This window comes from Dunckerocampus dactyliophorus, chromosome 11 (genome assembly GCF_027744805.1).
Source record: "Dunckerocampus dactyliophorus isolate RoL2022-P2 chromosome 11, RoL_Ddac_1.1, whole genome shotgun sequence".
NCBI classification, from domain to species: Eukaryota; Metazoa; Chordata; class Actinopteri; order Syngnathiformes; family Syngnathidae; genus Dunckerocampus; species Dunckerocampus dactyliophorus.
Genome location: NC_072829.1, coordinates 16105961 through 16129852, shown reverse-complemented (window position 1 = coordinate 16129852; position 23892 = coordinate 16105961). Strand labels below are relative to the sequence as shown.

Below are 23892 nucleotides of genomic sequence, written 5' to 3'. Positions count from 1 at the left end.
TGCTCGGGCCCGAATAGGAAACATAGCAGTTTGAAGAGGGCCTTCACACGTTGGTGCTCGGGCCCTAATTTATTTAAAGAGTTTTCAAGAATAACAAATGTGTAGGCAAATGGTTTCAATTGGTAAAAAGGTCTGTTTAAAGCAAAAAACACTGTAGCGTGACAAAGATTACATGCAAGAGTGTCGTCTACAAGACAAAATATATAAACAATTACATTATTTACATTATGCCAATTACACTTATATGGTCATAAGGTCACGTGATTACAATGTCCCTCCAATACACACACACAAAGACACACATCCTTCTGAACACGTTGTCACAGGGCGGTCAGGGCATCATGTTGCCATAGTTACAGCAGGTTGGGATACTTGCAGCAGAATCTGTTGAATGCATCATATATGGCCTGCCTAGAAAGAAAACATAAGTCAGCACTTCAGATACAACAAATAAAGAACCCTTTCCACCATTAAAAGTATAAAATGCTGAATATAAGAATAAAGCCACTGACGGTGTGCCGGTTCACTTGGCAGACTTTCAAGCAGTCAGTGTGGGATGACTTCCCCCTCTGTATGTGGCTGTGAATGCTTTTGTGTACAGTGTATGCTAGATACTAGATGTAGTATATACTCGGTAGTCTGACGATATTGGCATTAAAATGAGATACCAGATTATATTGGTATCGTTTTTTTCTGCTGATAATATCGGCTTGCGAGTGAGGACGTGCGCTACAGAATAACAATCTCAGTGTGCCTGTGGTGTGGAATTATTTCCAAGTTTGTAAAAATGTATAATTGTTGTAAAGCAAGGGTCTCAAACTCAATTTACATGGGGGCCACTGGATGTAGAGTCTGGTGGAGGCAGAGCCACATCAAGTATTGGGAGTGATGCCCGCTCCCAGCATGCTTTGCGGTATTTTTTTTTGCAAAAAGTTGCTAAAGTTACATGTTTAGAGTTAAGATAGCTGTTTATTATTCCCCACACTAGCAGTTGCCCTATGTGTGTTTACTTACCTGTTACAAGTTATGCTGTCATTTTTGTGTTGGCACTGTGATTGTAGTTAGTGTTCAGTCTAGTGACCCTCTAGTTCATTTACCATGTCACAAGCTCCCTGTGAGTTCAGTGTTGGCTTGTGCTTGCCCCTGCTCGTGCCTCTGAACTTGCCCAAGCTTCACAGGCCGCACTTACACTAACCTCTGATGTCAAGTAGGGGGCCACAAAATAGTATGTCCCGGCAGGCCGCAAGTTTGAGACCCCTGTTGTAAAGTGTTATGTTTTGTTCTGTTGTGTAATGAGAAACAGGTACCGCTGCAAGCGCTTTCGAGCAACCACTAAGCAGCTGCACATCGTGACAAACAGGAACTAGAAAACCAAAATAAGAGCACAGCACAGGAAACGCGGTGAAAACCAAGGAAACGCAAAAAGTCCAACCTGTCAGGTGACACATGACATAAAGCGCTGGTTAAACTAGGGGGAGTAAGCCTTCAATGCTTCAATTCTAATATCACACAGCGTGTTGGTACTTTTCTGCAGTTTGTATTGTATATTGCTGTATTTGTCTTATTTTGTGCTTGAAATGTTTATTTGTGAAATGCATCCAGTAAAAGAAACATAACGTGTTCATTACACCACATTAGTCTGCTGTCTAAATCTGTATTGTTAGGTACTGGTATTAATCGGTATTGATAATGATGTGCGGGACAATGTGGGTCAGTCAGAAAGCCAATATCAAGCATCTCTAGGGCACAGTAATCCCTCGCCACGGTGAGCTTCCAATTTCGCGGCTTCACACCATCATGGTTTTTCAAAAATATTTTAATAAATCACACTGTTTTGTGGTTGAATACTGCCTATTATTAGTAAAAGTCACACACTTAAGCAAATGTTACGCATTTTTTGCCTAAATTAAGCATTTTTAAGCATAAAAATGGGTAAATGAACTAAAATATAAATATAAAGCATTCAAGACGCATTCAAAGACGTGATGCTATGTAGTATTCTACACTGGTCACTAGGTGTCAGTAATGTTACTCTAATGTTTAGTGAAATACTTGATTGCCAGAACAACAGGCTTTTATTGAAGCTTTGAATTATCTCACAACAGGCAGGATAATCCCGAACACGGGTTACCGTTAAGGCTGTAAACTGAACTCTGAACCCCCAACATCACTTCCTGTCCACGCTGGAACAAATTTACATCAACACACACGAGTATGAGTCTTACTTATGTCTTATATGTTTTATTGTTTCGTATTATGTCTACTATATTGGGTAATATGAGTGTAAGGGTGACTATAGGGGTGTTATTTCATGTCTAGAGGGCTCTAATAATGTTAAATACCATATTTAGAAGGTCGTAACCAGGTTTACTATGCTCTGACTATGATAATATTCCATTTATAAATAAGAAATCCTACATCGCAGAAATTCACTTATCAAGGTTGGGTCTGGAAACATTTAACCGCAATAGATGAGGGATTACTGTATATCGGATATTGGTAAGCAAGCCAATATGAAGCATCTCTATGCATGTATGTACATACTATACATATACGTACTGCAGTATCCAGAGCTCGTGTACAGTAGTAGGGTAAGCTAAGCTAGTGTAATTTCTTTACTTGGAGGTAAGGTGCAGAGGAAAGGGGATTTAGTTATTTCAAGTCCAATGTTGTAATTCATACCCGTGTAAGTTGTTGTCACAAATTCATGGAATGTAGCTGGCCATAGAGATGGTTTTGAGTACCTGAAGACATTCTGTTTAAAGAGATAAGCACTGATATGTCCTCCTTTCAGAAAGCGAACTTCACACCCAGGCCAGATCTCCGGCAGGCTGAGGACTCCCGTACGAGGGATGTAGGCGTCTTCTGTGGCCTGCACCACGATGATGAGACTGGTGTCCACAGGGACTAGCAAAGAAACAAGTAGGAACAGCAACATGAAATGTAAGTGGTGCTAAGTATGAATGTAGACTAACCAGAGAAGTTGGCCATGTGTGTACACTCGTCCATCACTCCCTTCATGAAGCTGATGGACTCCCTGTGTAATGACGGTCGACAGCTTTGGACGGATTCTATCCCACTAAGTAGTTTGTTTGCTTGAATAGCACTGAAAAGCAAAAATACGTTGGAAGAATCAGTGTCATAGAAAAGTGTATCTTAACATTACACCATATTGACATGAACACCTTTGTGGGATGTCTGAAGGTGTCTTAGTGTTTTCCACTGATAAGAAAGGCTCTACTTGGTCTTCACAACATCCACCAATCCACAGGCCTGCTCCACGCTCCATCTTTCTTCCTGTTCTGGAGTGGCGACCTACTGACCCTCTGTTTTCTCTTGGCAGTTGCAGAAGATGCTCCAAAGAATCCACTGAAGACTCTCTCACAAATTCCTCTGCCATCTTGAAGGAGTCAGCCTGATGGACGGACACACCAAACATTGTGTGCAGATCATGCTTGGAAATACAAAGATGCCTTGTTACCAGACCAGGGTCTTGCTTCTGCTTACATAACAAATCATCGAAAATAGAATGAAATAGAAGTGTGTGATGTGCAAAAAGGAAGACAACAAACCCCACAATACTCCAACAGCTTGATGATTTCTTCTTCATATACAGAATTGACAGCATATTGCTTCTCTAGCTCCATCCAATTGACTGCTTTACTCAGCACACCCTACATAAACACACATACACACACAAGAAAAACACTTGTTCAAACATCATTGCACTAAGCGGGTATTTCTAGAGAAACATAACAAATTCCACATGCAAAACTAGTATTTCCCTTCATCTTCACATCGTGTGTGGATATTACCGTTGTGAAGACACTGGAGGCAGTGGACCAGGACAGGCAGGGAATGAGAGGGATAGGCTTTGGCCAGTTAGTCACTGCTAAAGATGACATCTTGAGAAATACAAAGGATTTCAAAAATAAGTATGTAATTATGGCTACAACATTTCTTGTTGTTTCTGTCCACATGATACTGCATGAAAACATCATAGTTGCTTTTCAACTTCATGACCACCCATCTAATGTTACTGTACTTTTGATTTTGATTGACACAGTCAGATAGGTTAGATTTAACAATACAGTTGCATTTAAATAATAAATCAATCCAATTAATCCATTCGAGACACCCAAAAATATGAACAAAAATGACATTTTTATAGAGAACAGTTTTACATGTAGAAAACAATGTGAAATCATTACAAACAAGGAATGAAATGGATACATTAACATTTAACATCTTTTTACATTTATTGAAGACTCTTTTTGGGAAGATGGGAGGAGGGGGGAGAAAAGAGGGGATGCACACCAACAACTTCTCAACAACTTCCATCGTTAGTGATCTGTTTTGTTAACACTTTACTCCTTTCGCAACATTAGCTTCCATTATTTCTTCTTCTTCAGCCACTTTGCGCTTCAAGTATTGTGTCTTCCCTCTATTACGCTTTTTCAAAATGTTTTCATTAATAAATCATCACTGATCACTGTTCTGTGATTGAATACGTTTTATTATTCGTCAAAAAAAATGCACATTTAAGGAAATTTCACATATTTTGGGCCTAAATTAAGCATTTTCATGTTTTAAAATAACTGAATTACAATACAAATACAAGACATTCAAACGGCGCATTCAAACACGTGATGATATGTAGCATTCTACAATGGCCACTAAGTGTCAGTGATGTTACACTGATGAGACAATAGCCACAACAGAAAGTCCTTTACAGAATATGAAGTAAAAAAGGAACAAGGAACGCTTTCCAGTGCTAACATGTGTGAGTGTATATTATGTCTTATTTTATCTTATTATGTCTACTATCATTGGTAAGACAAGTGTCAGGTGACTATAGGAGTGTTATTTAATGTCTAGAGGGCTCTAATAATGTTAAAAGCCGTAATTAGAAGGTAGTAAACAGGTTTTCTATGATGTACGAAAATATTCCATTGATAAATAAGAAATCATACAGCTTCTAGCAAATTTTTATTTTTATTTTTGCCTAAAGCAAGCATTTTCAAGCAGCAAAATGGCTAAATTAACTAAAATACAAATATGACGCATTCAGAAGATGCATTCAAAGACATTGTGATGATATGTAGTGTTCTATGCTGGTCACTAGGTGTCAGTAGTGTTGCATTGATGAGGCAATCGTCACAGCAGGAAGTACTGTACAGAACAGTAAGTAAAAAAAAGAACAAGGAACTCTCCCAGTGCGAAACCTAATACAGTCAGTATTAGGTCTAATTTATGCCTGTATATGATGTCACATACATCTTATTTCCTCGTTTTATACTATATTGGGTAATACAAGTGTAAAGGTGACTATAGTGGTGTTATTTCAAGTCTACAGGGCTCTATTAATGTTAAAAACCATATTTAGAAGGTCGTAAACAGGTTTACTACGCAAATATTTGATTTATAAGAGTCGTACTTTGTAGAAATTCACTTATCACGGTGGGGTCTGGAACTGATTAACCATGATAAACGAGGGACCACTGTACAGTACTGTGTATGTTTTCCATTGCAGGTAAATAGCACAATAATAAGATATTCAATTCTACTCAAGTCAAGAATAAAAATCACTTCCAGGTATCCCTCAGTCAGGAATTATACAACGGAAGGATGTAAAGGTTGTCACTATATTACCATGCTTTATAAGACTGAATGAACCGATCGATAACCCTATTGATTGCAAGTCATTGAGTCCAATGGTCAATGTGGGTTCATTGCAAATGACGTTGACTGACACATGATGACAGACTTACGTATCCTCCCATGGAGATGCCCGTCATTCCAAGGGGGGAGTAACCCTCACTTTCCAGCCAATGAAGAAGCACAGACGACTCCAAGATCAGAGCTCCTCCCATCACAAACAGGTCTGAGACATTTTTTAGACAGGATCGCCTGGAACATATCATGTGATTCTCATTTTCAACTCATCTTTGTCTTTTAACAACACAAAACACTTGCAAATGCAATGAAAATGCACACATGCATAAAAAGTCACTTTTCATGTGTGTACCTGTATACTGTATATGTGTATTGTATGTGTATATATGTGTGTATTTATATATGTGCATGTGTATACAAACAGTATGTACTGTATGTGTGTGTTTGTATGTATACAGTACATACAGTATGTATGTATTAGCAATTGATGTGATACGAACAGGGGGTAGGATTAAATAAGCTCTGCTTCTTCCTACTCCTTTTCGGACATGTGAAACTGAGACTTGTAACATGAAGTATTCAATGTATACTGTATGCATGTTCGAAATAAATTAAACCAAACCAAACCTTTACTGAAAAAGACAAGGTGAGAAATTCAATTTCAATTCCCAACAGCCAGAAAAATATCGAGCAACACAAGGTTATAAAAAATAGATTTTGCAATTTTTTTTTTTTTACAAAAAAGATTTCACGCATCTTCAGTATCTCTCAAATGTCTCCAGGTGGTCGTTGGGTTCCATATGAGTTAGTGATTTAAGTTGGGTTTTAGTCTAAGTCGAATCGTACACCTAAATTGTAGCTAAATTAACTCTTAAGTCACTCCCACTGTACATAGAACACACAAAAAAACACATAATACCGTAATAAAACGCTAAATACAGTCATCTCTTTATTATTGCGGTTACTGATTAATTCCAAACCCATCAGTGATAGGTGAATTTCCGCGAAGGAGTACACAATGCCTTGCCAAATGTCTGTCTATCATCAGCGTTTCCATGTCAGCTAATTCATCTTCTATATTTCGTGCAATGCGATCAATATAGTTCAGAAGTCTTCTTCCTCTGTATGGGCATAGTAGCCTCAAGAAAATACATCAGATATGAGATGTTCTTTGGCACGAAAACAGTGACCAGCAAATCGTGTTCTACAACAGGCTTCAATAGAAGAAATAGGTGCAATATCTCCATAGTGCTCCTCTTTTGTTTTGTGCTGTCTCCAAAGGATATTCTGCACTCTCAAAAGAAGCTGGGTGTATGTGCCATCGAGCCGGTCCTGCAGGGCCTTTTTCATGGGCCACGTCTCAAATTGTCTCATCAATCTAACATTACTGACACCTGAGTGACCAGTGTAGAATACTACATAAACGCCTTTCAATGCATCTTCTGAATGCCTTGTATTTGTATTTTAGTTCATTTAGCCACTTTTATGCTTTAAAATGCATTTATGTATTTTTCTTTTAATAATTATAGGCCTTATTATTCTAGGCTGTATTCAGCCACAAAAAAGCAATGATTTATGAATTAATATATTTGTTAAAAACCGTAGTAGACTAAAGCTGCAAAATTCAAAGTACAGTGGCGAGGGATTACTCAACAAAATTAAATGAAACGGTAATAACAAAAGCCAAAACACTAGTAACCTGTCCATGTCAATAATAAGATCACCACACTGCTCTGTTATCACTGTCGCTTTCATAGAATCAGTGACCTGGCACTTATGTGTAGTGTTAAGAGTTTTGTGATTTTCGACCATCTTTGAAAGTGCCATGAGTCCTGGCTGTGTGTATGTGTGTGCGTACGCGGAGATGACAGCTGAGTTTGCTGATGTCAGTCTGACCTCCAATACCAACATGACCCAGTCCAGTGTTGAGAGCGTGGCTGCATGTGAGCCGTACATCGTGTATTCTTCCACAGCGCACAGTGCTATAACTAGTTCTCAAGCGAGTCTTGTGTTTATGGACCAAAGTTAAGGTTTCAATTAACCATTAAACACTAAAACTCGGAAGGCCATAAATCGTGGACCACTTGTAATACATTTTACAGGCAACCATTTTTTCCAATTACATCTTCATTTCTCAGAATGAAGTGCAAAAATATTTACACTACTAAGCCTTTTGGTTGATCAAAAACCACATCTGCACAGAAAAGATGGATGTGTTGGTGTTGTGGCATTTATTTTTGCGGTCATTATGTACCAGCCGTGTCCAAAGTGCGGCCCAGGGGCTATTTACAGCCCGTGGCTGTTTTTTTGTTTTTTTTAAATCCAACCCTCAGCACGTTCTTAAATACAATGAAACAAGAAACATTTAAAAACTGCATAAAATGGAAAAAAGAGCAGTAATTTTTACAGGAATAAAGACAAAATATTAGGAGAATTAAGTCATAATGTTGTGGAATGTACAAAGAAAAGGTTAAGACTTAATAATACGCTTTGTATCCGACCCAGGCTGTTTTTTCTTTCAATATAAAAAACATGTCAGCATAGCTACATGAGTTGGTTTAAAAAATTTAAAAAGTGGTGCCCGCATGCTTTGTTTTTTTCAGTATGCAGACCTTGGGTGGGAAAAAGCTCTGAGAAGACGTCTTTCTGGCTGTCCTGGACACTGTGGACAGAATTTCCCACAAGCTTGGAAAAAAGTTATAACACTTTCACTGGTTAGCTTTTTTTGTAACTCTCAACTCTTGGTTTATTGCTTCCTTGTTTGTATTTTACTTTCCAGCACCTTCATATATATACACTGTATACCTGTATGTATGTATGTATGTATATATATATATATATATATATATATATATATATATATATATATATATATATATATATATATATGGGCACATAACTTCCTGGAAAAAAGAGGTCGTGTAACTTTTGGTGGAAAAGGGGCTAGATTGTAAAAGACCTGTGGTTGTTAGTGTGAATGGTTACTTGTGTGGCAGCGATTCAGAGTTTTCCCACTTACTTCTGGTCTTTTGGTTTACGATAGCCATGTGAAAGAGTTGTCAAGGTTTTTGCATTTTGGAAGCAGACAGCAAGACAGAAACACAGATGGCACAGTTCAGATAGATGTCATGCTACAATGATCTGGTCAATTAAAAAATGTTGCTACGGTATGCGGTGCAATACTGTTTTTTTGGTCTTCCCCTCACAGGACTATACACCCTTATGGACCGCAGTCAAGTTTTTGCAAATCCTGTGAAGTTTGTCTCTGCACTCCATGCTTCCACATTGTTAATTCTTGTTGGACCGCCACTGTTAAATCCACACCATGTTCGATAGCTGGCTCCCAAATTTCCTCAAGTTTAGTAACTTGACGTCCCTTTGTTTCTTGCTTTATTTCCCCTGGTCATCCATCCATCTTCTATGCCGCTTATCCTCACTAGGGTCACGGGTATGCTGGAGCCTATCCTTGCTGACTTTGGGCGAGTCAATCACAATAACAGCCAGTCAATCACCGGGCACAAATAGACAAACAACTCACATTCATACCTATGGACAATTTAGAGTATCCAATTAACCTAACATGCATGTTTTTGGAATGTGGGAGGAGTACACGGGGAAAACCCACGGATGCACGGGGAGAACATGCAAACTCCACACAGAGATGCAATCCCAATCTCCTGACGGTGTAGCCATGCTAACCACTCGGCAACCCCGAGGCCCTCCACTGGTCATATGCTCCATAATCTCAATATGATGCCCCAATGTTGAGGTCCTGGGGGTTTATTTCACGCTGACTCACGTGGAGCCAAAAGCTCAACCCGCCATCACGCTCTGCAGCAAACTGGAAGTCACACCTCACAAATGTTTGAAGTCAAAACTGTGCCTTGAAAATACAGTCAAAATGAACTTATATCAAAGCTAGAAAAGAAGATTTGTGTGGTACCAAGCTGTACTGTGTTACAGTGTTACATTTAAACATATGTAAATAAAAAGAAGGATATAATAAGGGTTCTCCAGAAGCAGGGAAGCCATTCCTGCCTCTTTGACCATGGGTCTGGCCATTAGGGTCCTTCGACGCCAGAAAAACTACAACACAGATACGAGATATTAAAGTGGAGTAGCTGGACATCAACTGAGCACCATGCAATGTTAATGTAAATGCACAATACAAGATAAGTATAAATACGCAAGGTGAATATAAATGCAGAATAAAACGTAAATATAAATATACAATGCAATGTAAATATAAATATAAATGCACAAAGCAATGTAAATAATACACGATGCAATGTAAATATAGATATGAAACATGAATATAAATATGCAATGTGAATATAAATGCACAACACAATGTAAACATAAATTTGTACAAATACATGATGCAATATAAATAAAAATACACAATGTAATGTAACTATAACAGCATTTACATGAACTGTAAATAAACAATGCAATGTAAATATAAATATGCAATGTAAATATAGACACACAATGCATTGTAAAGGAGCTTACATGGTCTCCCGTGCCAGCCAAGTGAATACATACTGGTCTGTTGCATTGCCATTTCTTTGGAACTACAAACTGGAACCTGAAACATAATACAAGTACGGGTTGGACTAATTAACTTCATCCTCTTTACAAACGTGGCACTTTTTATACACACATTTGACCACCATAAGAGTAAAAATAATACATTCATGAATACATTACAGATCATTTATATGCCAGTGGACAGTGTGATATAATGTCCTTTGTAGCATGTATCTCACATACACCCTTTTAGTCTTTCACTAAATATAATGTACAGAAATATGTAGAAATAGATTGTATCTGTCTGTATTGCAAAAAATGCTTCAGTCTTTAAGTAGAGTTCTTTTTGTTTGTCATGTGATGTGTGTGGACCAAAATAATTCAACAATGGCTACATAGTTGTCTGCTCAAAATGCATAATCTTACAGCCCCATTAGCATGTGGATAGGCTAAAACTGGCAAGAATAGTGAAGGGCTCGATAAGAAAGAATAGCCCTGAAATTGAATTAAAGATCTGGACATGACCGCAGGATTTAACGGCCAAACGCGCCGGCGTCGTGTCCAAAGCTCATTAATACCTTGCTTTTACAGCCTCCGGAGGCAGAATTCCAGGAACCAAGTGCTCGAGTGGAGAAATGAAGACACCGTCATGGATGTAGCAATCTGTATGCTCCTCTGTCTGTTCACAAATACAACAAAAAAAAAACCTCTCACACATACAGTCTATTACAGCACACACTATGGTTGTACACAATATTTGAAGACCGTACTGGTCTACCTTGTTTATGTACACGGGATAGTCCTTGGGCACCAGAGATTTACACCTCTCTCTGTCTGCAATGACCTTACGGAACTCAAAGATCCTGCAGAACACAAGCACCAATTCATCATCAATACAAATCCATTTATTCCCATCCTGATAAGAGCACCATCTCAGAGAACCCATCTAATAAGTGACACTGTTTCCCCTACCACTATATTACAACTTATTTTGATCAAATGACGTGCAAAATTCCCAAATTACATACACAACATAAAGTGGCAAGACACACTTCGGTTCTGAATTAAAAATACTGTTCTTCTGTGTTACCATATCTGAGATATTGTGTGGACATGTGATATAATAACCACAAAAGTACACTGATTTCATTAACTCAGGGGTGTCCAAAGTGCAGGCCAGGGGCCATCTGCAGCCGGTGAAACATTCTAAAAATATCATTTTATAAAAAACTAAAAAAAAAAAAAAAAGAAAAAAGTTGGAATCTAAAGAGAAAAATTCCCAAGTGCGTGAGTATAACGTCATCATATTATGAGAAAAGATCATTCCAATTTAAAAGCATAATGTTGAAAAATTAAAGAGGAAAGACATTTTTTCAAAGAAAATTAGGTTGCGAAAAAAGTTACATTACGAGAATAAAGTCCAAATATTATGAGAATAAAGTCATCATTACGAGAAGAAAATGTGTTTATTTATTTTTATAATTTTATAATTTTACCATCCTTTAATTTTTCAGTATGTGGCCCTCGGTGGAAACATTTTGGACACTCCAGCACTAACTCTACTACAAAACGGGTCAGTTCGGATTCTTATAAAAGTTTTTGGACTGATGAAGCTCACCTCTATATTTTTTGGCAAATAACACCCTGGCCTTCCCATTCTTCTTGCTAATGAGTGGTTTGCATCTTCTGGTGTAGCCATTGTACTTTTGTTCATAAGTCTTCTATGAACAGTAGATAGTGATACCATCACTTCTGCCCTCTGCAGGTTGTGACTGATGTCACTAACAGTTGTTTTAGGGTCTTTCTTTACTCTCTCACAATGTTTCTATCATCACCTGCTGCTGTTTTCCTTGGTCTAGCTGTTCAATGTCTGTTACTTAATGTCCCAGTGGTTTATTTCTTCTTCAGGACTTTCCAAATGGTTGCAGCGGCTACGTATAATCAGTGTTTGAGCAATGGTTCTGATTTTCTTTCTTCCCTCAAACTCATAATTGCTTGTTTTTCACTCATAGACAGCTCTCTGGTTTTCATGTTGTTTTCATCTCTAAATGAAATCCACACAGGCAAACACCTATCCTACCCAATCTGAAACTTAGCACAGACATTCAGTGCTATTTATTGATTGAGTAAGCAATCTTATAGGACACGCCTGGGCAACAAAACACACCTGTCAGTCACATGTTACAATACTTTTGCTCACGTGAAAAATGGGCGGGTACAAACAAAAGGTGCTTTCTTCTAAGTTGTGCATCCGATCCAGATGTAAATACCTGGGAAAAAAAAGCTGGCCTCAGTGTTCCAATACTTGAGGAGGAAGTATGTGGAATATGGAACGGCTTGAGTAAAGAAATCAAACAATCTACCAATACCAGCAATTTCAGGAAACCGTACAAACAGTTGAAGTTTGCAAAGTACAGTGACACCTTGGCTTGCATATGCCCTGATTTGTGTCTTTTTTGGTTTCCGTCAAAAATTTACACCAAAACTTTGCCTCCGTTCTCATACATTTTCATTATTCCTCGCAGTTGGAACTGGTCTTCCATGTGCTTAAACCACGGGCATGTGCTGTGTTGCCAAAAGTCGGCTACTTAGCCGCTAGAAGTGACATTAGCTGCCTTGTTAGCATCAAACGGTGCCCGTGTAGCAAGACATGTGCCCTCATAGAGTTTTGTGTCCCTTAGCATGTGGATTTAGTGTCTATTTCACATGGCTTTGCAGCTATCGAACTAATGTGTAAGCACACAACACTATTTAAGTACATTTTCCATATGTTAACGTGAATATCATAACCCAATAAGTCGCAAATGTCATCGTTTTATTGCTTCTGGTGTAAACAAACACGTATTGACGCTACACGTTGCACCTGAAAATGTATAAATGACAAAATACACTCAGGGGGTATTCTGCGAAAGTGGCTCAATCAACCCAGACTTTGTGCTAAATTCCTCAAACAGAACAAAATGGTACTGCAAGGGTGGTTATCAGCTAACTTTATCAAGTCCGGTTCTTTGTTCTCAGTGCGTGTTCACATGAAAGGGGGCGTTTGACATCATATTATTCTACTTCCGCTGAAAAATGTAGCCATCCCGGCTGGTGTGTTTTACAAAAAATGTAAAAATGTAATTATTATGTAGTGTTATGTGGAGTTCCCAAAAGATGACTGCTGTCGCCGTCAATAGAGCGAGGGAGGAGCGCTGACAGAATAATGCTGAGCATGTAATGCACAAGTTAACACTGATTTATTACACTAAGTATACCCTACTAGCCTTTTCATTTATCAACACTTAACATTGCACAACTTTGAGATATTAAAAAATAAATACATTGGAGCAACAATTGTCTTATTTCGTCTTTGAAATATGTCTTTTTGTTTAATCCTGTTTCAATTTCAAATTCTAATCTTGTGATCTCCTTTACTTCAGAACTACTACTGATTGTTTAAATACTGTGCCGCTCACAAGTCACTGAGGAAACAATAACTCTTTCTTTGGCAAGAACCAATCACGAGCTATCTGTGCACTCACAACAAGCTTGTCAACCCATTGGAAATCACAGGTCAGTATGCATACCAGCATACCAACATAACGGTCTGACCCATGGCGTCATCTTTCAAAGGACACTTTACCAACGACACTAAATTCATCACACAGCAACTTAACACTCACAAAATCTATATACAAATATATAAACATGTCCCAATATGAGTTTCCAAAAAAAAAAAAACTAAATCTTGTGGTGGAAGCCGACATTAACTGATCTTCACAAATACAGCGGATCGGCAGCCGATCCGGATCCTGAAGATCGAATGGGAACCTCCCTAATCCCTAACCCTAAAATCTCTTTGTGGTAGACGATTTGATACGCACCTCTAGATACAAGTGTTACAATACGATTCAAACACGATATATTTGAAAAACTGAATGATTCGATACGTGTACAAACGATACGATTCAACGGTTGCATTTGTTGATGTAGACATTAATCTTACATTATAAAATAAAGAAGTGGCATTCTTACAGTATTTTCAAATGTGTAAAAGAGCACATCATATCCCCAAGCATGCTGGAACGCAGGGGTCCCCAACCACTGGGCCGTGGGAAACATTCAGGCACAATAAAAAAAAAATAATAATAAAAAAAATCATTTGTAAATGACATAACATTTTATGTAAATGGTTATCAGTTTGGGAAATATGGGCCATTATTTTATTACAAAAATAATAAACAAGCAAAAACAGTGGGATTTTGAACTGTATAAGTTGTTGTTTGCGAGCGGCGACTTGAACGCACCATTTAACTTTCTCCCACGCTGCACAGACAGATTACTATACTGTACTATACTCCCTTTTTCTTTCACCTCATCTTTGGTCCCAAATGCTGATACTATGTGGGGATGCATAAAGGTCAGATTTGATGACCTTATTGAGTGCTAATGTGCACATTAGTTGGTGCACATCTCTGTTAAACATTCCAGTCTCGTACTGGTGGATGGTGGGTCTGTATTCATTTAGTGCTTTTAACTTGATGTTGTTCCTGCCTTAGTTTTACACAATACATAATAAATAAGCTAAATTAGATCGCTATAACGTATGTATGTTTTGCTGATGTGTTGAAAAGCTTTCCCAGTGACAAGCTAGCGCGCTGCTAATGCTACATACAGTACATCCATTCTCGTCTTCAGTCATGGTGATCTACGGAGCATGCGCGACAATCTTTTCACTGGCAGACCAGGCATTCGCGTTGTTTAAGAGACGGACTGTCAACCGTTTGCTAGTCTTGCGATACCCGGTGTGTGTCTCTACAATTGATTAATCTACGGATTTATGGCTGATTCTTCAATCCGGGGGGGCTGCTACCGTTGCAACTGCATCTCTCGCCCACTTTTCCTTCACAAAGCCAAAACAAGCATGTACAGTATGCACGTGGGACCCCCTGTCGTTGAGAGAGCGATATAAGTTTTGCACCCTGCATACCACGCCTTAAAAAGTTTAGGTCGGTGATTGGGGGCCAGGCACTTGGCAGGGTGTTTTTGTCATCGTCGATCAGACAGCGGCTAATTAGCCAAAACGCAGTACACGCACCCGTGATAGCCCGTACAGTGGTTGGATTCGTGGGGGCCGGATGGCTGGACGTCGTCGATGGTGGAGGAAACCTGGTTTGCCGACTGCCTGGCGTCCTGCTGGATACTCTTGCATCCAAAGTCTCCTTAAAGAATTGGCCTGAACCTCTAAGTTTCACCAGTGATTTAAAAAAAGTAAGTCGAATATGTTTTTGTCTCAATTTTATGGTTCCCCTTTCATATCATATAGCCCAGCGGTCTCCAACGTGGTGCCCGCGTGCACAAGGGAGCCCCCCACGACCACGAGGCGCCTGCAAACCTGCTCTTCCTTCAGGTCTTCAGTTAATAATGTCAGAACACTAGAAAGAATGCATTCTGAAATACAATATGTAAGTTGTGGATACCACCATTTTGTTAATGGTTTGGTGAAACAAACATATTAGCTTTGTTTGGATTGAAATAAGCTTTCAAAATAAATTTTTTAATGAAAAAATTTACACTTAATCTATGTGATATGGGTAGCATAAAAACCTGATCGGAGCATCCCTAGTATATATACTGTATATGTGTGTAATGCAATAAGCACTGCTGTGGTTTCTTGTGTAATGTTCACGTCAGGTCATGTTTCACTACCTTTTGAGGTCTTCAGGCTTTCCCCAACCCCCAATAAAGAGTTTGGTGAGGAGCAGCCTTCTGTAAAATACATCCAGTCGACTCACACCCATGGACCAGCACCAAGCATCTAAACAACAAACACAATATCTGTGAGCTAGCATCATTATTATTATTATTGTTATTTCAGCCTTTTTAAGTTTTCTGAAAAGTAAATCAAATGTATTATTAGTAGTAGGTGTGTTGAGTGCAACGTCAGACTTGGCTGTTCAACAAAGGTAGCTCTCTTTTAAAGCAGCTATATCACCATGGTAACTTAGGCTAAACTCATATGCCCAGACTTTCAGCTTCAAATCGGTTATGAAAGCGCCGATGTTACACTGTGTAACTCATTCAGTGATGGTGTCACCATTTCTTGAGAACCTGGTGGACGTGGGAGCAAGAACTATTCGGGCAGCGCTACGACAGGAGTGGCTACTTTGAGATCGCACTGATTTGCTAGCATTCCCTGATTAAATTCTCTATTAGAAGTAGGGGGTATTCTGCGAAGCGAGTTTAGTGAGCTAGCGAGCTGTGTTGAGCGGAAAGCCGGACTTGCGTGTTCAGCGAAGGTAGCTCTCTTTTAAAGCAGCTATATCACCATGGTAACTGAGGCTGAACTCATAGCCGGGTTGGGACCAGGTTTCAGCTTAAAATGGGCTATGAAAGTGACAGTTTCACTGTTTAACTAATTCGGAGATGGCGTCACCATTTATTTAGAACCTACGAGGTTCCTGAAGGGACATGGAATTTTTTTTTTTGAAAGAGCATTTCTTGGTAATATTATTCATCTATAAGTGAGATAGGTTTTCAGCCGAGGGAACACGCTAAATATGCTCACGTGAGCACCATAAATACTATGCAGTATGAAATATTAATAATTAATGTTAGCAGATGTAAATGTCTTTGCGTGAGTATGAGCCTGTTAGTCTTCTTATATTACAATATTTGCTGGGAAATAAACACTCTGCGGCATCCATCTACTGCATTAAAACACTTAAAACGTAAAAAAAAATTGCAGTCGCCACAAAACACGTCGCACGCGAAACACTGCCATCTAGTGGTCACAACGAGATCCGGCAGATTAAAATATTTAATGAACTTAGAACTTCAGAAACGAAAGTTGTTGCTCCAATGTATTTATTTTTTAAATGGATAAGTGTTAATGCGTCAAAGTTGTGCTATGTTGAGCGCTGATAAATGAAAAGACTATCAGGGTATTGTTTTTATAATAATCAGTGTTAACTTGCGCATTCACACGCTGCATGCTGGCATGCCAGCAGTTCTCCGTCGCTGTATTGGCGGCGACAATGTTGCTTTTAGCAGTCATAATATTTTGGGAACTCCTCATAACGCTCCATAATAATTACGTACTCAATTTTTGTAAAATACACTGGCTGGGATCGATTCACTCGATTCACAGCGGAAGTAGAAAAATTAAAAGTCAAACTCCACCTTTCATGTGAATGCGCACGTAGCAAAAAGCCGAAAAGCGGACTTGACAAAGTAAGACGAGAACCACCGTCGCGGGACCAATTAAGTCAGATTGCGGATGTTAGGTTTTGTCGAGTTGCATCTTGAGCACAAAGCCTGGGTTTGCGGAGCCACTTTTGCCGTACACCCCCATAGAGATTTTCAGCCGAGAGAATACGCTACATTTGCTTACTTTTTGAGCCATGCATCAGGAGCAAAATGCAATATGAAATATTAACTCGGCCAACGCTAGCAAACAAATATGTGACAGCAGTCCTTGCAAGAGTACTTATATTACTTCTTCCTGTATTACAATATTTGCTGGAGGAATAAGCACTCTGAGGCATCGATCAACTGCAAAAAAACTCACTTCTTTATTCTAACAAAAAGGAAAAAATTATTACAAAGGAAAAAGTTCGCTACAAAACATGTCAACACTACCACCTAGTGGCCACAACGAGATACAGCATTTTATAATTTAGAGCAGTAAAATTTGACATATTTTAAAGATGAAAAAAAAAACAGTTGTCCCTCCAATTGATTTCTTTTCTAAATGGATAAGTGTCAATATGTCGAAGTTGTGCAATGTTGAGCGTTGATAAATGAAAAGACTAGCAGAGTATAGTTGGTACAATAATCAGTGTTAACTTGTGCATTTACACGCTCAGCATTATTCTGCCAGCGGTCCTCCCTCGCTCTATTGGCGGCAACAGTGTTGCTTTTGGCAGTAATATTTTTCGACTCCTCGTGACGCTGCATAATAATAATTTGTTCATCTTGTGTAAAACACACTAGCTGGGATGACTTCGCTTTTGAGCGGAAGTAGAATAATATGATGTCAAATTCTCCCTTTTATGTGAACGCACACTGAGCACAAGGCCCAGAACCGGACTTGACAAAGTAAGTTGATAACCACTGTTGCAGTACCGTTTAACGTTGTTTTGGGCAGCTTAGGTTTTATTGAGCTGCATCTTGAGCACAAAGGCCGAGTTTGTTGAGAGACACTTTCGCAGAATACCCCCTTTGTCAACTCCCACACCAACCACAACCAGATTGTATCACAAATAGGCTGGGCCAAATGTTTGCTGTGTTACCGTGCCAACAAAAAAATGCTGACCTTCAGCAAGCCCGGCACAACACCATCAAGGTCGTCAAATACTTGCTGTCATATCAGCAACCGGACGCAATGCTTTACAGTACACTGATTACAAGACTTGATGCTCAGCAATGCCCAAAACTTTTCAGTTAATTTAGAGAAGCACGCTGTAATTATGTCATAACTGTTATAAACATGTCCATTATAGACCTTACTATTATTCGCTACAAGTGGGCTGTAAAAGTAACGCAAGACTGACGTGTGCGCGTTTAGCAAGTGACCTTTGGTCTGAATATGAGCGTTGCGTTACCGTAATTACGGTGCGCACGGCAAGCAGATCCCACATGCGTAGAAATAAAAAGTATGCCTTGAAGCAAATAAACAAGAACGTGTTTAAAATATTCAGGGCGAGATTCACTAAAAGCAGTACATTCCATGGCTGCTGTACAATAATAGCTGGAAAAGTTCACGTTCCAAATGTAAGTGAAGAATCTGGTTAATTATAAAAATGAAATGTATTTCCCTGATATGATACATTTGTACAGAAAACGAAAATATTGCTTCGTTTAATGAAAACATACAAGAAGTTTAACTTTCTGCTAGCATTAGCTTAGAATTTGTCATTCATTCATTATGCTTTTCAGTGAGTCCGGTGGTGTGGGTTAGACAAACGTTTGCTGGTAGAAAGTAATAATTTTAAAATAACATTTACATATTACCTCACGCTGTGCATGAACGTTGTGGTTCCTCGCTATGAATGAGTTGGCAGGTATTTTTAGGACGTCATAGGACGTTCACCACTGCTGTGCCGAACTTCTTCTTCTTCGGTGTGCTTCACGGACATTAGCATCACTTTGCTGCCACCTTCAGGCCTTCCGGAGAACTTTATTTTTGTTTTTGGCTTGATGCCCCATATTGCTCGTGCTTATTTTAGTACAGTATGTCTTTTCATAATCCACGTAAACACAAAGATGGATATTTGCCTGTTTATTGTGACCAATCAAAAGTCACTCCAATGCTTTTGTTTATCAACACAGTGTCTGCAGTCACTTAAACGATTTACAACTTAAATAAGGTTTAAATGCAGAATCTCTTACATTAAATAATGTACTTACCAACTTACCAACATATATCAAATTGCAATGGTAACAGAGTGAAAAAAGACAATTACACAATTATTTTTCTAATTTATTCTGTCATAGTTTCAGCGCTTCCATCTCAGTTTGGGACAAAATTCCTCGCCAATAGATAAGAATGCAAAAAACAGTACATAAGTATATGCAGTAAACAACTTGTTCCAATAGAGTCCTGATCAGATCAATGATTTCTTGGTTTAAAGTCACTATTGGTGAAAATCCTGAAAGTCTAGAATAGTAAAGATTTGTGCCTTCGTGGGATCGTGACAGTAAAAATAAACACGTTTGAAGAGGACTGATTGTAAAAGTTGGCAGGAATATACAGTATTTTCAAGAGCATGTTGCACTTTTTTCATAGTTTGGCTGGTTATTTTTTTTGATGACACCTAGTAGCCGCAATAATTCATTGGGTTGTGATGCAGTTAGACACAAACAGAATGATACATGGCATTCAAGACGCTTTTTGTGAAGAAATACTTTTTAATACACTTCTGACTCTGTGTCTGTAAGTAATGTGCAACTACAATTATATTTATACCTGTGTGAATTGAAAAATGTGGTATTTTAGTCAGCAGTGTTGTTTAAATAGAACACTAATTATGTCTAGCTTGGACATTGTAGATGCTGTGTCAGCCACTGACTGACTAAATGCACACGTACGAGTTTCAGTCTATTTTCATTAATTTGTGAATACAAAAATGAAGTTTTGGTGTTAACACAGGACTTTTTTTACATTCTGACAGTTATTAAACAGGTTTTTGACTTATTTCAGCTTGTGTACTTTAGTGTGTCTCCTTGTTGCCGTAAACGTTGCGCCCTCCCTCTGGCTTGGTCTTCTTTTGTGAATTTAATGTTATTATTAGGAGCGGCGCCATGACACTACTAAAAAAAAAACCAAAACAAAACAAAACCCTCACTGTGATAATAGCTGATAAATACCGCTAAATGCCACAATGTCCAGTTTGACTCAAATACGCTTTTTTTCCTCTTCAAAACATTTTTTTTTTTTTGACTGATGTCACTCATACTCCGGAGAGACTTATAGTCCGGAAAATACGGTACTCGGCGTGTCCGCAGAACCAAGCTAGCCCATATTGTGGCGGTTTCCATAACCTCGGCGATGATCGTCTTTCCAGTCGTCCCACTGTCTGGCTTTCGTTAAAGACTCTTCATCATCCTTTTCAGCCTTTGTCTCTTTTTCTTCTTCTTCCCTCTCCTTTGCATCACTGTCCTCTTCCACAGCCACCCTCCTGGGAACGCCCTGATCGGGTAGAACACCATGTTTCCTGTGCTGCTCGTACCAGTCGTCCACCGTCATGGTGGGCAGGCTCGGATAACCTGAGCCAAACACCTGAGCCTGTCAAACACACACACAAACACACGTCCATTCAAAACATCACTTGCTGATACTTCTGCTACTCCAACACACAAATACACACACTATACACTTGGACACGTGTGTTAGTAGGCGTTCACTATACGGGAATAAAAATTGACATTGCAATTTTTAACCCTGTGATATGAAACTTCACTAGATGACATGAAAACACTTTGTTATGCTGCACTACTGCCATCTTGTGGACAATTAACTTCATCTTAACTCGTTTTGTGTAAGAGTATAGCTTCGGTATGTAGTTTATAGATTCTGTATTCTTATTGTCATAGTTAGAGCATAAAAATACTGTTTATGACTATCTAAATACGGTTTTTACCATTATTACAGCCCTGTAGACATGAAATAACACCCCTATATATCACCTTTACACTCCTATTATGCTTTGTTTACGCCACAATGTGCAGGCTACAAAATCACTGCAGGGACATAAGAGGCGGCCCTCGATCATAGTTTATAGCAAGCTACCGAGCTAACTTGTTAGCCTCCAATTTATTGGGGAACAATAATAAAGTAAGAAGCCAAATGCATGGCACTTCCACACGGAATGGGAGCATGTCGGACATGCGATGGCTGACTCCATTCAGTGTCAAGATAATGTAATGTGGCATCAATGTAACATTACTGACCATACTAGATGTCTTTCAATATATTTTTTTTTACTAATTATAGGCCATAGTCACCCACAAAACAGCTATCATTAATGCATTTTTGAAAAAGCATGACAGCGTTTGAATCCGCTCCCTCACTCTAAAGGCTATGTCCACAAAAACCCAAACACATGCACAGTGGAACCTTGGTGAGTCATTAATCCGTTTCAGAAGGTCCGACTCTAACCAAATCATTTTTTCCCCATAAGAAATAATATAAAGTAGTTTAGACATTAATGATTGTGTGTAGAATTATTTTGAAGGGACAGTAAATTTACACAAGCTCTACACTGACTACTTTATATTGTATCAAACAATCGTTTCTTCAGTGTTGTACCAGGAAAAGATCAACCTAATAACTTCTTTGCAGAAATGTGAGTGGTGTACTTCTTGTGTGAACATGCATGTTAACTATAAAAGTTCTGCAGCTCTCTCTTGCTCTCGCGCAAACAGCAAACACACAATCTCACCTGCATAGCATCCTTGGTGAGGATGAAAGTCTTCATGGGGGGCCTGCTCGGTCCAGCAGGCTGTGCGGCACCCAGCTGACCATCCATGTTCTTCAGTATTTCTATCTCCTGGTCTATGCTCTGGATTTCATCCAGACATGCAAACACCCACTTGCGAACATTTAGCAAATAAAAATCTCGGCAGGTTTCCTCGTCAGCCTGTCCGCCTTCCACAGCTTTCTGCACGTCTGAGAGTCTGGCCTCCAGCTCTTTCTTCTCACTGTATCGCTGAATTTTAACTTGTCTTTGTGCGGCCATGGCTGCCAAACTTGATGCCGTGGGCATTGGCTGGGGGAAAAAAATGATATTGTTAATGAGTTGCTTTTACACACCATAATGTCACCAACAGTATGGTGCTAGGGGGTAGCTAATAGGGCTGTTTTAATGTTATCTTAACTTAAGATAATGCTGAAAAAAGACAGAACTTGAGGAGTTGTTTACCTTTACAAATAAGTAAATAATCATGATAATAAATAAATTTTCCCATCAGAGGGCTCAAGCTGGATATTTATCCAATTTATTAAAAACAATGGAGATAATTACAAATAATATTAAAAATAATAGATAAAATATGTGTATATTGTAAACTTACCTTGCAGGTGGAGGGGACATTTTGTTCTGTGCTTTCACTGACGGACTCCGGCAGAAGAAATTGCGATACGTTATATTCTTTGCATCTCTTCAGAAAATCCATAAAGTAAACCCGGGCTGTTCGCACTATCTCTAATCGTTTGTCTCGACCGGTCTGCTTCATTGTCAGGGCTCCTAAGAGTGCAGGACACAGCAGATATTTCAGGTCTGCTGTAGCAACCTCGTCCAGTTCTTCATTGGGGCTAAACAAGTCCAGCTGAGCCGCCATTCTGGACGTTTCTTCTAACATGTTGATTGCACGTTTAACTCGCACCTGAACACTGTTACAAGCAAGAGGATCATTTGTATTGTCTATCTCGGCAAATATCTTCCACCCGCGGTCAAATAACTCCGATAATTTAGGAGGGTCTGTGTCTAAATTCGGGTCCCGTCGACCACTGTTAGTGCTTTCACATTCCGCCATATTGGCTCCACTTCCGGGTTCTGTCTTCTTCGACTTATTTTGATTTCCGGCAGCCTCGACGCAGTTTGGACGTCTTGCTGCCCTCCATAGGTGCTTAAGGTTAGTGAGTCAGCACCTGAAAATCTATCGTACAAGCCAGTCAAATGAAGACATTTTAAAACAGCTTTGGCTGTTTTATGTCGATCCCATCTGATTAGTGTCTTAAGTGAAGTGTCTTTGCCCTTACTTGGATGGTCCGCTCTTTGAAAATATGATTTATCCAGTTTACTGTAGTATCCTTCCTCTAATTCCGGGTTCATACATCTTTACCTCGTTTCCGTCCACTAATTTCTCCCACATTACTCAACCGATTCAAACCAATCTAAAGTTAAAATGTTCACCTCGTTCAGGAATTCTCATCTTTTTTTTCTTTCCATGTCCCCTCCGGGGCTCCTTACATAATTGCATATTTTCTGTGGCAATTTTCCCATTGAAAATCAATCGGCAATTTATTTGGCGCCCCCTACCGGTGAGAAATAATTTTGCATTTTTCATTCCTCTTATTCTAAAGGGTGACATGGCTCAGGTGTAGAATTGTAGATTGGTCGTCTCCCAACCTGACGGGTGCCTGGCGTAATCAACATCTTTTTACATGTTAAATTGTACCGTTTTTTTTTCTGCTAACTA

General features: G+C 39.1%; 2 protein-coding genes across 2 annotated transcripts; both read right to left on the bottom strand.

Moving 5' to 3' along the window:
- Nucleotides 1-36: 36 nt before the first annotated feature.
- abhd18 (abhydrolase domain containing 18) lies at nucleotides 37-16002 on the bottom strand. Its single transcript, XM_054792601.1, has 13 exons — nucleotides 15898-16002; nucleotides 10985-11069; nucleotides 10785-10885; nucleotides 10189-10264; nucleotides 9678-9762; nucleotides 8696-8723; nucleotides 5772-5910; nucleotides 3816-3905; nucleotides 3573-3674; nucleotides 3186-3415; nucleotides 2976-3106; nucleotides 2745-2907; nucleotides 37-411 (listed from the first exon to the last, which is right to left on the bottom strand). Exons 1-13 carry the CDS (start codon nucleotides 15987-15989, stop codon nucleotides 354-356), a joined length of 1380 nt encoding a protein of 459 aa, XP_054648576.1. The 5' UTR covers nucleotides 15990-16002; the 3' UTR covers nucleotides 37-353.
- Nucleotides 16003-19648: 3646 nt separating this feature from the next.
- Nucleotides 19649-23268, bottom strand: igbp1 (immunoglobulin (CD79A) binding protein 1). The gene is made up of 3 exons (XM_054792600.1): nucleotides 22765-23268; nucleotides 22134-22460; nucleotides 19649-20977 (listed from the first exon to the last, which is right to left on the bottom strand). Exons 1-3 carry the CDS (start codon nucleotides 23224-23226, stop codon nucleotides 20705-20707), a joined length of 1062 nt encoding a protein of 353 aa, XP_054648575.1. The 5' UTR covers nucleotides 23227-23268; the 3' UTR covers nucleotides 19649-20704.
- Between the last annotated feature and the right edge of the window lie 624 nt (nucleotides 23269-23892).